This window comes from Coloeus monedula (assembly GCF_965178545.1).
Source record: "Coloeus monedula genome assembly, chromosome: 9".
Classification (NCBI taxonomy): domain Eukaryota; kingdom Metazoa; phylum Chordata; class Aves; order Passeriformes; family Corvidae; genus Coloeus; species Coloeus monedula.
The window spans coordinates 22063430-22081962 of NC_138789.1; the positions used below are offsets into that span (position 1 = coordinate 22063430).

An 18533-nucleotide genomic window follows, 5' to 3' on the forward strand; every position below is an offset into this window, starting at 1 on the left:
AGGGCCAACAAAAGGAAGATCCATGTCTCACAAATGACACTTTTCTCCTAAACTTACTGTTGTGGTCCTTGGGAGTTTTTCATGCCTGCCATTGCACCTGAAATCTTGACAGCAGGCTCACAACCCTTGCCCTGCCATCCTGAACAAAACTTTCAGTAATCACTTCCTCCCAGGCTAGTTCCTACCTCTCACCACCAGCATCATCTCTCCCTGCCAAAACCCACTAAGCTATTCTGATTTTTCCAGCAGGACCTAGACATCAAGAATAAGGCAGAATTTCCCTCCTCTTTTCACACATGGGATGAGAAATATAGACCAAGAGACATCAACACTTCAACTTGTTTCTTCAAGCACTATTGACATATATTTAACCACCCAGAACATCTCTACTGACACAGCCAACAACAATTTAAGCTTGACAGTTTGGGGGAAGTTTAGCACTCAATCCAGGTTAAAAACAGCACACATGCACACTTCCAAGTACTACCTTTGCACTGCAAGATGGCAACGACACTATATTCTTTTTCACATCCACTCCTCTCTATGGCAGACAAAAAGCCTGTGCAGTCCCTGTTGCAGAATTATCACATCATTTCAAGACCCAACCTCTTCACCTGATATTGAGCAGGACAAATGATCAATGTTCCCAACGACACTAAAACATCTGGGATGGGTAGAAAGGGCACATTAGTGCATGTAAATGAATACCCAGGGTTTTACAGACATCACAACTAGCTGCTGATGACAGCGCATTTCTGCCTGACAGAGAGGAACTAAATAACGTTACAAAGAGTATTTTGCCAGCTAACAAGTGCACAGACCAACAAAAACAACACAGGGATGGTTGCACAGCAAGCTTGGCATAAAGGGGAAAACCCCACAAGATTTATGCATGTCCTGTGTCCTTCTCACTAAAAGGGTTGAGTTGCATTGCTTCTTTATGAGGAAGGTTTTGTTCAAAGTGAAGACAAGACCACTTTAACACAGCAAAGACCATTTCCCAGGAACCACAGCAGCCTGAAGAGCACCATCCCCAAGCAGCACTAGATGGATGCCATGCCATAAAAGAATACTGCCTGTTTTTAAAACATTATGCTGGGAGTGATGCAAAATACTCCCCATACCTCAGAGGCTGCAAAAGAGCAGCAGGCACACACCGATCATCGACAACTGCACAGGGCCACGCACACAGCAGGACAGGCACAGCAAATATACAGACCTGTGACATCCACCCCCTTCACTTCAGAAATGCACGATGGGAGCAATTCCAGCAGCACATGTAGCCCTCATCAGTGGCTTTACGGAGAGGCGAACAAACCTTTAAACATGATCCAGCAGACTTGCACATTCCTGAGCTAGCCTGAATCTTTTCTTTTCAGGGTGACTGCCGCTCAACTGCTTTCTGCTGTAACAACAAGTCTACTTAACTTTGCAACTTGTCACCTAAACGATGTGTAATGTTTGCACAGCTAAGGATACAGTGTTCAAACAGCACAGGTGGGGAACTGCACGCTGGGATGCATAACTGATGTGGGGTCTCCACACACTGCGAGGGAAAGGGCAACATGACTGATTGCTTTAAAGTAGTCATCTCATTGGCCTGTCAATAACCAGCCAAAAGCTGAGCAGGTTAGGGCAGGTTAGGACTGCAGCCATTGGCCACCCGAGTGCCTTGGTATTTTAGAGTTGTTGCTATAATAATGCTGGGTTTATATCTTTAAATAAGAAATTGCTTTGAATCTTTTTTCATACATGAGATGACTTGCCTGGTGGTCTCATGGTTGTGCTCTCCAGGAGATTTGGGTTCAGTAACTGTTCATGTGCTCTAGCTCATCAGGGTTTAAATAAATACAGCTAATGCTGTTGCCTGAAGTTATAACCCACCCTGTCAGATTGACATGGGTCACAGTAAGGTTGTTCCCACTTGCTGGGAGAATGAGGGAGATCTCCAAGGCAAAGTGAGTGCAGGTCTGAGATGCCAGGTGCGGTGCAACCCTCTAAAGCTACAAGGCCTAAAGAAGTTTGTTCAAAACTCAATGCAAACAGGAAAATCCATCTGAATGGGCTCTTATATGAACTGTTTCCTGCCACTCTAGGAACTCAAAGCATTCTGATGTAAGAACAATGGCATAACAACAGCCATAACTGGCAAAGAGATGATAAATATATATATTTACTTACTTTCAGTAAAAAGAATAAAAAGCAACTTTTAAGTTGCTAAGTTAAATGCATTTTTAACAGCATTCCTCTAGAAACAGTATTGTAAGAAGCTAAATTGAGAAGTAAGTAATTAAAAGTACACCCAAGCCTAAAATGCATGAACATAGGTAATTGCAGATTAATATTCCACTATAATACTTATGCTGAATTAAAGTTGCCATGGGAAACAAGCCTGAATTTCTTTACTTTTCAGCAACTCACGATCATCCTCAGTAAGGGTTTTGGCAGGTGATTTCTAGTGCATTGAGCTTAACAGCCACATGAAAACAGTGCTAGAAGAAAACTACTACGTGGGGATGTCTAGATAGAACAGGCAGGCACAGGCACACACATGTCCTTTATCCACCTCTGGGTAGGACTGTGACAATGTCTGTTACTGTGTGAGGCATCTGCATTCCTATCCTGGCCTTCAGCTGGGATTGCCTTGATGCAGTCTCCACAGAAAACCACATGGAAAGCACACAGAAGGTACCTTGCAGCCTGCTTCCCAGCAGATAAGCAACCCCTCCATTGCTGCCTCCTGCAAGAAGTTTGTGATTTCAAGGACATATTCCTCCAACAAAGTAGCTTCAGCTGTGGCTCCCAAGACAGCCTCCCTATCCTCTATCTAGTCACCTATGCAGAGAGCTTGGCAGGGACTGCACATCTTTTGATATGGCCTAAATTTGGTGGAAATCAACATCCATTCCCATTACAAGGTCAGTCTATAAATCACAGCACCTCAGGAACAGAGACACATGGCTCAGTTTTCCCTGCTGCAGGAACAAAATCGCACATAGAGCAGGACAGGCAGCTGTACAGATCATCACAGCCACTCCAGCTGCACCTGCCCGTCACTGGGAGCTGGAACCACAAGATGAATGTCCAAGGGAAACACCTGTAATGTCTTTTACAGCAGCACTCAAGCAAATAGAGACTGAACCTGATATAACCTTCTCCTTCATTTGTACTTAATATTATCTTACAGAAGGACTGGCTCCTATTTGTTAATACACTTTTGCAAATCACAATATGTACTATGATCATCCAGATTTGTTTGTACACTTAAAAATAAATTAGTCACTGAACATCTGCTTAGTCACAGTGTCAGTGTTTACAGTTTTGTTGAAATGGTGAGTGATGTTTTGTATTTATTAGTATATCCAGTTTCATTTGACAGCAATTATAATTAAAAATTCTCCCCAAATAACAATCTAAATGCATGCTAAACAGATTTGAAGTATCTAGGATACACTAACAAAAAATATCAAGATATTTTTGCATTTAAAAAGTACTGTTTAGGACAACACAGAAAACATTGTAAACAATTTATTCTGCTTCTGGTCACAACCTTCTTCAGCAATGAGAAGATCTGAACATTTCATACATTCCCTTTACAGAGAGTTTGAAAGAGGCAAATTTCTAGTTCCCAAATGATTATCAAATTTGAGTGGATCTGAGACACTCAACACCTGAAAAAACTGACATGAGAAAAGGCAACTTTATCATTACCAAAGGCTCATTTAGCAGCTTAGCAACTCCTAGATAACAGCTCCTCCTACCAGGTCAGAGGTCTGATGCTCTTTTACACTTTCAGGCAGTAGACATCCAGAGCTTGAATTTTGATTTTCATTTAAGTAACTTCAATAGATCAGAGATTAACATCATATATAGAAGGCTAATTTCAAATTCAGCTTTGAACAGATCTGATTTCTACCTTCAGACTTTTTATATTTAAACCAAATCATTTCTTTTCATCCACTTGGCTGAAGTTGAACACAAGATACTTGGCTTGCTGACTGAAAGAGGCAAACCTTCTTACTGCTTTAATAAAATAAGGTTACAGGCAGCCACAGATGTGTCTGTGGAGCTGCTTAACACAGTCACTGAAAGCACTGACCACCATAAACATTGGTGTCTACAAGGACAAAGGGACAAAAGAGCAAGACTCCCACTTATTAATGCATCTTCTCATGAAGCTAAAGCTCCAGAGGTACCCAGCTCTATGGGCTGACAGTGTATAAAAGCAGAAGGTACTTATAAACTCTTACCAGACAGTAAAAGAAAAAACTCAGAGCTGAAAAATGAAACACACCACCACAGTTCTGGGTCCACCGACCTCCACAGAATGACAGCTCTCAACTGACCCCACTGGGCTTCGGATCACATTCCAAAGGCACAAGGTAAGCTTTAAAGAGATGCGAGAGGCCAGCCATAAACATCTCTTACTGCCAACCCCTAATGACCTTTGGCTGGCTAAAACACTACAAGACACAGACTGTGCAGTTAAACCCCCCCACGCCTTCTTTTCTCTCTGGGATGGTCCCATTAATTCATGAATACATCCAGAAAACCAAAGAAGCTGAACAGTTTCTATGTGTATATAAACAAGCACTTTGATGGAGGGGCATATCTGCTGAAAGCTATCAGAAGTCAGGGCTGCAAGGATGCTCCTGTTCCTTTGTGGGTGTAGGGCAGGGAACATGAAGTACCCTTGATGCCCGACCCAGGACTGACTGGTAAAGCACAGGCCAGCGGCCACAAGGCACTCAGCCAGCAGTCCCAGCCACTGGAGCCACAATGCAGATGGGTTCCCAGGAGAATACCACTGTCCTTGACCCTCCTTGATCCCCATTACAGAGGCCATACCACGAGACCTCAGAGAGAGATTGGACAATATGAAAGGGAATGGAAATGAAGGGGTCTTTAGGGCTCACGAATGAGCATGAAGGACTTCCCCAGGGATAAAGCCAGCAAGGTTGCCTGTTACAGAGGAGCACGAGTAAATACTACGGGAGGGGGAGCAGATGTGGCAGTCACACATATTAGTGTACATAAAAAGATAGCTCTTTCAATAGTTTCTAGTAAGAAGCCGGAATATTTTGAAGAGCAGTTAGTGAGAAATGTGAAATGTGCTGTATGGTGGCAAGTGAACTCTTTCAAGACTTTTAGGCTGAACTGGCTAAATTTACAGCTCTGCTTACACTTAAAATAACATGGATCCCAGCTTAGCTTAGGGCTGTATATACAGCCTTCTCATCAAATCCCAATGCATTTGAATTTCATTGTATCTAGACTTCTATTTTGCAGGCATTAAAATAAAAGCAGAAGAACTATCAGAATCACAGTGAAGATCAGCACCTGACCATTTCTAGCTCCCAGGTCTGACCTCAGACCAAACCTCCAAAACCTGTCTATCAATCCTGCAGTGAAAGATCCTGTCACTAAAACTTTGCAGAAAACATTGCTGAAATGCACGGCACCATTTGCTCACCATGATACACAGCTTAGCAGCAACGAGGACAAAAGCCATGCTGGTCAGCAAAGAGATAAGAGGTAGGTAAGGGCATCAACTAAAGTCTCATTTTATAAAGCTTCCCAATTTTGGCAGGCATCTTCAGCCTTTACAGCTACATTGAGCCCCACGTTGCAAAAGTAATTTCTTTATTTGTCAAACTAATTTGTTGGTGAGGATGTGAGGGACTGACAGCCCTTTCAACACATTATATGATGCAGACAGGCACTGAACACAGCAGACTGGAAAAACAACACTGAAGAACATCTCCACCTTAAAGGTGCTATCTCACCAACAAAATATATAGCAGACCTGCATTGGCCCAGACCATTACTTTCCCTGGCAAGGACTTGGGGACAAAGCTCCTTAAAACAGTAGTAATCATATTCCACTCATGCTCCTTTTTACTGCCAGCTGTAAACTAGCTCCACATGCATCATGGTTTTGCATCAAGATGTGCACAGACCAAACCCATATCCAAAGGGACAAGGTAGATCCAATTTACAGCTTTGACAGGTCTGTGCACCCGAGGCGGAGCATGCAGGAAATAGCCTGACATCTCACTTGGAGAGCGGTTAAGAGCCTGCTAGCAGAACTGGATGCAGAGCCACAACAGCCTCCCACAAAGAGCCAGCAAAAGAGCAAGGAATTTGCTATCCATTTTTCAAGAAACACGAAGGGCAGGCAGCACCCACCAAGGCACTACTGGGCAAGACAGGAGTCAAGTTTGATCCTAACTTGCAGCAACCCTGTGTTAGGACAAGCACGGCACTGGGAAATGAACACGCTGCATCGAGTCACTTCAGTATTGAGACATCACACTGAAAACTGCTTAAGCCTTTCATATAGTAGAAACAAAGCACAAGGAAGTTGTGCAATTGGTAATATCAATGCAGGTATTACCAGCAACACATGCAGACCAATTGCTTGGCAAAGGAGGGTGAGCTCACTTTAGACTCAGAAATTCTGTTTGTTTGCTGCCAACTTAATATCAGGGTTTTTTTCTTTTTAGTACAGTTTTCCAGTTGAAAACCTAGGCCCATCCTACTGACAACTGAGAATATTTTTACTAATCTGTTCTACACTACTATGGAAGAACTGTTTGCAGAAAAGCTCTGTACTTCATTTGGATCTCTGTATGTCTTAAGTGGGAGAGCACTGGAAGATCTCTCTGAAGCTGAACTCTTCCTGCCTCAATACATTCCAGAGTTAGAACACAGGCAAGATATTTGATCTTGCTGAAATTATCTAAAAACTGTTTTTCTTCTATAGTTAGAAACACCATTATGCTGCACATATTCTCATCATTCAAAATATTCTTTTCCTAGAGCTGTTCACTAACAACAGCCTTTTTCTTTGCAGAATCAACACGGCTGCCATCTATTAATGCAAGTTTCCAGCCAAAAACTTTTAGACCCTTCCCAGTTCAGACAAATGACAAGTACACGTGACTTAAAGATGTTTTCAGTAACACATGAATTGTGACTTCCTTGATGGAAATCAGACTCCTTCATTCATTCTCACCAATTCCTGGCATTGCTCCTGAGACAGCAGGTGACTGGCAAGAGGCCTGGAGAACCAGCAACAGAAAGTAGGTGGGACAAACCAGAAAAAATTAGTGAGCCAGCACTATGCTTTCTCCTTTTACCTCTCAGAAGAGCAGCAGCAACTTGCAAGATGATAATTAACAGGATTAACTATTTACCTGAGGATGAATCTGCGGTTTATCACATGTAGCCTCAAAATCCAGCACTAAGAAGTAGTGATATCTCTGTGGAGGGAAGGATGACATTGCTGCCATGGAAGCTCCAAAGCCGTGGGACGCCAGTTTCCTGCTTACGATGGAGCTGAACCCTTTGAGAACACCAGCTGGGAGGAGGAGGGACACAGCTTGTCTTGCCCTTGAAAGTAAGTTTTGGGGAAACTTTGCTGCTCCAGTATGGAGAAGTGCTATCATTGAACATCCAGAGGCATCTGAAACTGAAGAGAGACTCATGTTACTCATTCATATATACATCTCATCCCTACTGGTATCTCTTCACTGTCCTCCTCTGACAGGGATTCCCTTTGTGCTTCCCAGTGGACGTTCCAGCATCACAAACCCGAAATAACACAGTAACCTGCCCTAAGCAGAACAGATGACATTTGGACTGAGCTTAAGGTGTCCAGAATCACAAGCAACTGAAAATTAACCGCTGCAAATGACTCTAAATTAAGAACTATGAGATACACAACAGTCATGGCTCCAGGCACCAGATCACACCCCATTACAGCACTGCTGAACCTCATTACAGCACAACACAACACGAACCAACTAAAACACAGAATATCCAATCTAAGCCCCGCTGAAATTTCTGAGGCCTTTCATCTTTTCACATACAATGCAGTTTCTGATACACGGTAAAAATAAAACACAGCAATACACATACCAACACTACAACTTATCCAAACAGCTTGGCCCTGAAACGCCTGCCAGTTGCACCAAAACACTACACTTCCATTACAAACCCAGGTGGCTGGTGGCTGGAAGGCTCCTCCCAAGGAAATTTCTCATTTGCTCTGTATATAAGGTTTCTCAGAGATACTGTTTTAGTGCTACACACCATTTCTTACTTCAGGTATTTCTCAGAGGAGGGTATCAGTTCAACTAACCACACCCAGAGACTGCAGGAACTGTAAAATGCAAGCAGGACTCTATAGGTTACAGTCTCCGTCCCAAAGAAATCTCTCACTCAGCCATCACCTTTTGATGCTTTTATTTAACAAACACTATTTAATAAATTGCATTATTCATGTGAGACTACCTGGATTTCCCCTCCTGCTATTTTTCTTCTAAAACTTTGCAGGAAACAGTTGCCACGATTGTCATTATCCAAGATGGGGCAGCCTCAGGACTGTTAATAGATCTACAGGGGTGAGAGTTCAAGCCCAGCTCTTGGTGTTACATGGGTGGGTACAGGAACTGATAGCAAAACAAGCAAATTGCACCAACTCAGTCCTCTTGTGCAAGGGTAGGAGTGCCCCCTCTAACTGGGTATGCATACATATACACACACACCTTCCTACATAAATATTTAAATCTATCCCCACAGTTGGTCCCACTGCTTGTGGAAGAACTCCATCACATGACATGCTACCCACTTGCCTTTTTAGGAGCACAGCCTCCCCACACCTGTGCTGGCTTTTTGCTCTACCATGAAGGGATGGAAGCAACCACCATGAGACATGGAGACAAAATGGCCATGGCAAAACGGGGACTCGCTGCTCATGAACAAAGTCACTATTTGCACAAAAGGCAGCATTTGCTCTCGCCCATCCGTTAGTCTGTCAGGTAAATAATGCACGTGCCAAAATACACACTTAATGAGGTAAATAATACGCCTTGAATAACGGCTAAATCTGTATTTACCTGCGAGACCAGAGAAACTCGGAAGGACCAGATTAGGAGATAATTGCAGCTAAGCAGGTTGTGTGCTTCGAGTAAACATGCATTTGGTACCCTTCCCTTTCCAGGGTTTTGAGTGAAAGGCAAAAATCAAAGGAGTTGAGATGTTTAAGACCGAGACAGCGCCCACACTGCAATTCCATGGCATATATGCATCCCCTCTGCTTTAAGGCTATGATGTTTTGAAGCTGTTTGCTTTATTAAAGCAGTGTGCCAGGCAGCAGGTCCCTTGAAAACTGAAAATTCAAGTTGCAAAACCAAAAAAAAGAGCCCAACATGACATTTATTTTGAAGGGGCTCAGTTCAGTACCTATTGCCTTTCCATCTACAGCTTTGGCTGTCATTGATAAATGCATTACAGCCAAATAGAAGTTAGTTATACTTACTTCTAACATGTGCCAGATAAGAGATATTTAAGGTATACATGCTTTAAATCTTCAAGCTACTATGAATCTAAAAGCTCATCACAACAAATATAATCGCTCAGAATAAAGCAGCATGTAAGCTAGTTGCAGGAAAACCTGGTCCTTAGCCTACTGCATAAAGTAAAATACACAGTTGGAGTGGGGGAGGCAGGCAGGCTTCAACCCCTATATCAAACACAGGCAATAAAACACGTATTATCCACCCACCCACAGCAAGATCTCTAATATATCTTAACTGGCAAGACCAGGGTATCTGACAGGGACCCCATGAATCTTCAGCCTGGGTTGCACTACACACAGTGGTGCAGAGGCTCCTGAGCCCCTGAGTCCGTGACAAAGGTTAACCAGGCACCTTGGCAGGATTCAGGCATGGCCCCACACAGACACGGCAGCACCATGCCAGACCCTGGCATGGCAGGTCAGTGTCACACAAGTACCACGTGACATCAGTGGAGGGAAATAACAGCCAACATCCCGTGCCAGTTTACACTAACAACTTCTGCAGTGGTCCACGTCTAGCAACAGGATCAGGCTCCCCATCCTAAAAGCAGCCTCCCTCTGCACTCTCCCATGTAGCAGAGGGAGCAGTGCTCCGAACAAAGGTGCATGAGTGGGGTATTGCAAGTGGATTTCCCTACACAGGCAGCATATAAATAAGGGTAACCCCACTGCAAACTCTGCACCTTCAGCCAAATGAAGTTTTAACGGTATGTTTACCCAGCCACTGCTCTGGGTGCCCTGGGAAGACCTCACATCATCTTCTTTGGCAAGGTCAGAGTGCCTCAGAGCACAAGATAGCTGGTGAGCAAACACACTTTATTAGAAGTCATGTAAAGCATTTATAATGGCTATGACAATGCAAAGCACTAGTAATTATCCTGTATTTTTTTCCAACAGACAATGATATAAGCAATGCAGCTTCAAAAATTAAAAACCCAGCTCTAGCCATATAAATCCACATGTTCAGTGATTCCATTTCCAAACCTACATAAAACACCACATATATATTTCTTATACACACAGGATCAGATTATAATCTCAGACAGTGCAAGCTGTCACATCTGGCAGTCAACCCTACTAGGTTAATATTTCATATCACACAGCTCAAATTCCTCACACAGATACGTATGAAATGTAATGGGACCATGAACTGAGGTTGGACCTCGGGAATTATTTTGACAGATTGTACACAGACCTAGGAAAATGTGACAGCACTTTACATTTGCTACATGCAGTAAGATGGGAAATGGCCGTATGTGGTGGGTTTCAGCTGGAACATAAAGTTTGTGTTCTGTGCTGTATAATAGCGTGTGTCCCATGTGACAGTACTGGCTAAAATCAGCATCTATATTTTAAAAATAAATTTTAAAAAGAAAAAAATTCTCTGGACATCAGGTGCAGGTACCAAGACAAGTTCAGGCTGACCACAGCTCTTGCTTCTTTAGCAGTCCAAGCACATGGTACTGAAGCACGACAGTTTGATCACCAGTAAATAAGGAAAGCCAAGAGAAAGGCAAGTGCCAGCTGTAGCCACCAGCTTTGCCAGGGGTCCCACTGAGCGTGAAGCGGAGAATCTGCACTGGCAGCCGTTGCATGCCAGGCTTCCTACTGGGAAAGTTGCTTAGGGACAACCAAAGCAGCAAGGAACAAGACAGGGAACTCCTGCCACTGAAGAATGCTGGTGACAAGAGCCAGGAGGGCAGTGCAAATGCTGTCCCCTGCCTGCAGGGCAGCCCCAAAGCTACAGAGATGTGCACCACACAAGCTCCAGAGGATTCAAATTCATCAATGGCAAAACAAATTAGCCTACGAACTTGCGTTTAATGGCTCCTGGCACATAACACAAAAATGAAGTTTTTACAACTACATCTAATTAAAATTACAGTTTGCCTTTAAGCCCAAAATATTCCTCTTCACTGTCCAGTTTGATAAGCGGAGTAGGGAAGGGGCAGGAAGACAACACCTGACTTCACAATGGAGGGGTGGCCCAAGAAATTAAATTTTATGAGAGCCTTTTCTTACATGTTAAGTAACTTTGTTATGGCAAGACAGCCCTCCTGTTTATTACAAAATAAACAAACAAACAAGAAAACCCCCCCACTAATCTACACTACAAGACACACTGAAATTTAAAAATAAAAGCAAGCAAGCTCTGGGAGTAAAATGCTTCAGTTTATTATTTGTGCAAAGCCTGGGTAGGGGCAGCTGTGACTCCTGGCCTCCAACATACAACTGAACTCAAGGCTAGAGCAACCACAACCAATCAAAAATGTAAGTCAGGTTTGTCTATTTTATTAAAATTATGGAGGGAGATAGTTGGGGTAATAGGGATGCTTTCTGTAAAACAAAATTGCATACATTTAGCAACACCTGGAACACAGTATAACAAAAAATGCAGGACTTCAATTTTGGTAGCTGTTCAAATGCATACTCAGAGGTCAAATGTGAGCCCATATTTCACTTGTGTGAAGACATAACTGAAGAACAATAGAGATAACTCAGGATTTTTTTTTTAATCAACCTTAACCTAAACCCGAATATTTCATTAGATGAACTACAGTCCAAAAATGACAGCACCTGGCTAGCCTGTGAGGCAGGAAACGAGAGACTATGAACAAGACCAGCTTATCCACTTTCACCACTCAAACTTCCAAAAAGAAAAAAAACCAACATAAAGTAAAACAAATAACAAAAGACAAAGCTTTTAGAACTGTTTAATAAAGTAACACAATTTTAGACAGGTAAATTTGCTTCTTTAATTTGTTAACCTCACAGTATCATCACTTGAACATGAGAACAGTACACTTCACAGCTGCACTCCCTTCACGTTTGGCTGGGTTTGTCTCCGGCACTGCTAGACAACCACGCCTGTGTTTTGGAAAATTTGTAATGTCATGGCATGTCTATATGCTGCCCCATCATTACTCAGCTCAGATACAACTTGGCATCCATCATTTTGTTTTTACAGCACTCCACAATCACACCCAGGCTCTTCCCACTGCTGATGAGGAGGTCCCTGTTCTCAAGAACTTACAGTCTAAAATTAGAAGCAATACAAGTGAGGGGAACAACAGAAAAGAATGAGGGTTACAGGATGAAAGTTGGGCAACTGCTCATCTGGGAGAAACATGCATCTTGGTAGGTCAACTGAAAAAAATAATTCATCCTATACAGGCACTGGTTTCCCTCTGTATGGTCATTATGGAAGAGGTAAGTGAACACAGAAAAGGCTGACTAAAGGATGGAGGGCACTCTTGGGTTAAGGAACGTCTCTCCCATTTCTTGAGCTCATTCTTGCCGCTGGGTTCCTTGGCTGATTTGTCAAAGGCACGACCAGACATGTCAGAGCACCAGAATCTCTTCCATTGTGACATCACAGACGCGATGGCTTGTGAGATCACAATGTGCGAGGCCGAAGGCGCTGATTACTTAGGGAAGCACTTGCTGGAGCTATGGCACCCTACAAGGCTGGGAAACAAACACATCTCAGTTCACTTGACAACACAGTGAAACCCACATGAGACTCCACACCAGCAGGACATGAACTTGTCTGAACAGACCACCCAGAAGCCGTCCCAAAGATGCACAGCACAATTCCACTCCAATTTTATTAGGCCACCTCTGCTAGGCAACCCACTTTCGTCAGCTCCTTGACTGGTCTCCTAAGACAGGCTTTGCTGTGTATTTTTAAACCTTCTCCAAGAGTAACTGCAGATGAGCAAACGGGTCTAAGCTGGAGTCTGAAGAAGTTCCACACAGCAAAGGACTGGTCACTTAGAAGAAACGTAGAGAAAGGAAAGAACAAAAATTAAAACAAAGAAGCAATAACAGGGACACATACAGCAAAAGCTGAAGAGGAAGAACAGATTTGCTATTAAGGAAAAGAAAGTTGCACAGGATTAGACCAAAAATCCTCTAGTCCAGCCTCCTGCCTCTGTCTGGGAGCCATTAGAAAATGCACCAGTGTGAAACTACACAAAATGAAGTTAACCAAGCCAATAGTTCTGGGAGGCCAAAAGGAGGCAGATCTGTCCTTCCCTCTCAGTCTTACTCTCCTGCTGATTACATTACACCAGTTCCTGAGTTTGTCTGGCCCTTCTGTGAGCCGATTCAACCACAGGAACCTATAAAAGGACTAGCACAGCCAGAATAAAACACAATTAAAACAAGATAGTTTCCGGCTGGTTTAGTGAGACGAATTAGCTCAAGGCCAGGCTGAACAAATACCAAAGCTCAAAGAAGAGAATGGGCCCACACTGGCAGAGGCAGGAGTGACATAAGCCACTGGGAGCTGTTGGTCAGCTCAGCCTCTCACCAAACCACGCACTCAGACCAGGACAAAGACACCTGGGATGATGTGGCACTTTGCAGAGAATGGAGAAGTCATCTTGGCTCCAGCAGCGTAGACACATTAAACTTGAGTTCACAAAGCCCATCAGACCATGCTGTCTCAACCTCATGTAATGCTGGCCCTTAAGTTTCCATTTCCTTAGTCAAGCCCAAAGGCTTAACAGCTTTCAGAAAAGTTTCTGGCCTTGAATTGCAGCATGAAGAATGGAGGTTCCCCAGTACCTTCAGAACAGCTTGTTCCAATGGTCAATCAACTTGCTGTCAAAAAATAGTATGTCTTAGTTTTCATTCAAACTTTCCCAGCCCTGGTCTTTGAGACAAGTTCTGAAATTTATGGCACTTCAGTGCTCTCAATCCTCAGCACAGCTCCCAGTGCCAGGAGCCAGAGATCTGTAGCTACTACGCATCTAGTCAGTAAAAGCTACTATTGCATATTGGCCTGATTTAATGGAAAGGAGACATAGTAGGCCACCCTTTGTTTAATGGAATCTGGCACACATAATTACTTCATTTTCATACACATGAATGCCACAGTTGTTCAAACCACTTATACAGCTGCACACCTTTGTTATCTGAAAAATGAAGGTTAACATCTGAGTGCCAAATGAATCCCTGCCTGGATCAGGGAGACAAGATTTGCATTGCTCGATAAACTGATAACTTTTGATCTTCACAAATGAACTCAAAAGTGTTAAAAGAAAGCCAGAACTCTGGCAAAGCTCTGTCCTGATACACTGGCAAAGGCTCCAAGCAGGGTAGCAGCTACAATGGGGCATGGTTTCCACACAACCCAGTCTCAGCCCAGAAAATCCGCCAGGGAAGATGTTGACCCTAATATTCAACCACAGAAAAGTAAAAAAAATTATTGTAACAAATATAGCTGAAATTAAAATTTTTTTTTTGTTGTTTGGAAGAGAAGTATCTTTACCTGCACAACATATCTAGAGAGAACATAACTTTTCAGCTGGCCTCTGGCCAGCTGAGATCACCTCTCTTAGGGAAGGGAAATGGTCCAAATGGTCCCTAGCACAGCCAGCACTTCTGCTCTAGGTTATGTTTTGACAGCCACAAGTTGTCCAGTTCTTCCCTCATTCCCCTGCTTGCCATGGCACCATACTGATACGTTAGCTCATCACTACTAGAGTGAAACACCAGGAGTCTCAGCAGGACCATTTCTAGCAAAAATACCTGCTTCAGCTCCAAGGAGAGACTTGTGACAAAAGCACAGTTGCTTACAGCCTTCCATGCTCTCCTGCAAGCCCAGGCACAGTGGGCAGTCCTGCACCATTTACCTGGATGTCACCATACCTGCACTCCACAGCCTTGAGGCCCTTCACTGCAGGTGGCTACAGGACTGATACAGGGACAGGTGAAGTGCAAATAATTCACACACTGAAGTATCTTCCAGAACTCTACTTCCAAATTTTAGGGGGTAAAAAAAAAAAAAAAAAAAAAAAATCGAAATCAAATTAAGGCCTACCAAAGTTAACAGAATCAAAACAAGATAAGCACCAAACCAGCTGCAATCAGGCCTTCTAAAGAAAGCAAACTGAAGTATCTCTCAAGTGCAGAGCAGAAACTTTAGGTCCTATCAGCGTATATTCAACCCACGGTCTTCTTTATTTAGCATCAAGCACATAGGCATTTTTAAAAATTCTTTAATCACTTTCTTCTTTTGGATTTTGGTAACACTCAAATCTGTCTAGACACACTAACTTTACAAAAGAATACCAACCCCAACACACTGTCCATGTAGAGCAATCCAAAGTTTGAGATGAACAAGACGCATAAAAGGTCCACAGGGCCACTCTTTGAAACAAAACAAGCATTTAGTCCACACTGTAAATTAACATGAAAATTCAGTTGCAAAGGGCAGAATTCAGTGCTTCAAAATGGAAGCAAAAATATCTGAAATAAAAAACACCATCTGAGATCAAATTTCCCAAGCCTATGCAGTGAAGACTAACCAACTGGACTTCTAACATACTACTGAATTTCAGAATAATTCATTCTTGGATAAAAGTTCAAATGTCAACTTTAATATCAAGTGATATGCGATGCTACAAAGTTGCAAAAAGACACTACAGTACAAAAGAAATTCAAGTTACCAGTAGAAAGAAATCAAGTAAAATCCTCAAACAGCTGTCAACAGCATCTGATGGGACAAGTGCTCTGGAGATGTACTTTCCTGGAGCCCTGCGTACCTCATCCTTCCTGAGGCACAGTGCAAGCATTAACATATTAGAAAACTTGCTGGTCCCTTGCATCACAGCTTGAAAGAATATTAAGAGTTCAGACTAAACAGCAGCTGTCAATCCACCATTTCTGGAACCAAAAGCTCAATAAAGAAACTAGATAAGTGAAGAAGTAGCAAAACAAATGCTACACTTATTAGCAAACAGGCCAGCAATGACCACGTAAATCCACCAGACACAGGACTTGTAAAAGACAAAACATAAGCAGTAAATGACAACACCTCTTCATACATCTCAGTTTGGAAGAAACACCTGTAACAGCATAGCAGCAAGAAAACAAAAGGAGAAGAAATTCCTACTGCCACTCAGGAAACAAGTAAACAGACTGTACTTCTAAGCTTTCTCAAGTTTACTTCACTCTCAAGATATGAGACAGGTGATCTGTTCAATCTCACAGGGTAAAAAAATACGGAAAAAAAAAAAATCAAACCTCCTACTCCCTCATTACTTCCACCTATGAACCTCCACATCCCAAAACATAAAAAATCTTTGCTGCTGCTGCTGCCTCCAGCTCAGCCCGTGCCCACCCCCTGGGCAGACGGGCTGTTTTCCCTTCCTCAAGCCCTGAAAGCGACTGATCCCGCTCCAGCTGGGATGTGGGGGACTGCTGCCACCGCCACCCTCAAGACCTCCCGTCACGGCCGCGCCGGGGAGCGGAGGGCCCGGCAACTCGGGCGTCGAGCGGACGAGGCGCCGCCACCCCGCGCCCTCCCCTCGGGCCGGGGCCGCCCCCGGTCCCCGCCGGCACCCCCGCCCCGCCCCGCCGGGCCCGCAGCCCTACACGCCGCCCCACGCCCCCGGTTGGAGGCCCGCCGCCGCGGGGGGCCGGGCCGCGTCCCCGCTCCGCGCCGGGCCTTCACCCCCCGCCCCGGGCCACGGCGGCCCCACGTCTCCGCCAGGCCTGCGGGGCCCCCCGCGCCGGCCGAACCCCGCAGGGCCGGGCCGAGCCGCCGCCCGCCTCCCGCACCACCCCCGCGGCGGGGCCGCCCCGGCCCGGCCGGGCCCCGCGCCCCGCACTCCGCACCACGAGTGCCCGGCACCGCCACTCACCGCCCGCACTCTGACCCCCGACCCCGCGCTGAGCGGCAGCGCCGCCGCCCAACCGCAGCGCCGCCCGCCGCCGCCGGGGGCGGGGCTTCCGACCCGCCGCGCCCCCTCGCGCAGGCGCGTGCCGCGCGCCGCGCCGCGGGGCACGCTGGGGATCGTAGTTCCGGCCGTCCGGCCCCGCCGCGTGGCTTCCCTCGACGGCGCGCCGGCCCCCGATCCCCGCCCCGCCGTGCCCGGCGGACTCTCATCTTCTCCCTACCGACCCTACTCCTCGTCTACCCGGAGGCCACCGCTTACCCGTCCTGTGTCCTCAAGGGCCATCCCACCGTGTCCCCAGGACATCCCCCCCCCCCCCCCCCGACCCCTGACGCCTCCATCCTACTGTGCTCACTCATCGCTCCTATCCTAAACCTGTGTCTGGACCGTGCCTGGTCTTTGCTAGACACCCGTGAGCTGTGGCACCTCCTTCCCACTCACATGGCTGGTACCCTGAGCCAGGACATGTCAAATCTCACTGGCTGTCACACTCTGCAAGGGTTCTGAGCCCCCCATCCCTGACCACTAGACAGGGGACAGTAGCTACTACCAGACAGCATGGCAAGGAATACTGGAACAGGCTGCTCAGGGAGGTCGTGGGCTCTCCCTCTCTGGAGAGATTGAAAACCCACCTGGAAGTGTTCCTGTGTCACCTGCTCTGGTGACCCTGCCTCGGCAAGGGGATTGGGCTGGATGATCTCCAGAGATCCCTTCCAACCCTAACAATTCTGTGATTCTCTGAACTTACCTGCAGTGATACCTAATCTTTAGCCTACTGACGCAGTCACAACTCTTGGAATCTCAGCTGCAATGACAAGTGTTCTAGCTGGGGTCATTCCCTGCATTGCTTCCTTCCTTGCTCCTCACATTAACTCACACCTCCACACTTCAAGCCAGCAGCTCCTTTGCACCCCCCGATACTCCTCATATGTGTAATTAGCAAACTCAGAGCACTGACTCGTGCACATAGGACTGTGAGGGATTCTAGAGACCACCTCACCCATCCTTTGCCTGCAGGTAGGAGCAGTCCTACCTGCCATCTTGCTGTCCTCTTTAAATCATCCCTTAAGCCTTTCTCTGCCTCCATGCCTTAAAATACTGGACAAAGATAAGCACCAGAGTGCAGAGATCACTGACTGATGGTCCATGCAGCGTGGGTTGGCTGCCTGACTGAATCTGCCTGGTTCTTCTGCTTTTAATTGAGTTGCTGGCTCTTCAGGCTGGATTTATCCTTTCCTGTTTGTATGCGGCCTTGATCTTGGGAGGCCTGAACCATGAAAGTAGCCTGTCAGAACTATAAAAATACCAACAGCAAACCATTTAATAATAGAAAGAGTTCCTTTAAGCCCTCTTAGATTTGGCATCTCTCAGCCTCCCACCCACATAAGCAAGGATAATGTGAAATTTTACTTCTAAGCTTAGCTATATCACTGTGATTTGTCAAGTCTTTGGTGACTGATGTATGGTTTGCCAGGAGCCCA

General features: G+C 45.2%; 1 protein-coding gene across 1 annotated transcript in view; it reads right to left on the reverse strand.

The window, feature by feature from the left end:
* ERI3 (ERI1 exoribonuclease family member 3) overlaps positions 1–17076 on the reverse strand; it is a 130074-nt gene extending 112998 nt beyond the window's left edge. Inside the window, exons 1-2 of the mRNA XM_082286756.1 lie at positions 17020–17076; positions 7200–7474 (exon numbers count right to left, since the gene is read on the reverse strand). Coding sequence (XP_082142882.1) covers positions 7200–7451 — 252 coding nt within the window. The 5' untranslated portion in view covers positions 7452–7474; positions 17020–17076. The remainder of the gene's footprint in view (positions 1–7199; positions 7475–17019) is intronic.
* Positions 17077–18533: the final 1457 nt, after the last annotated feature.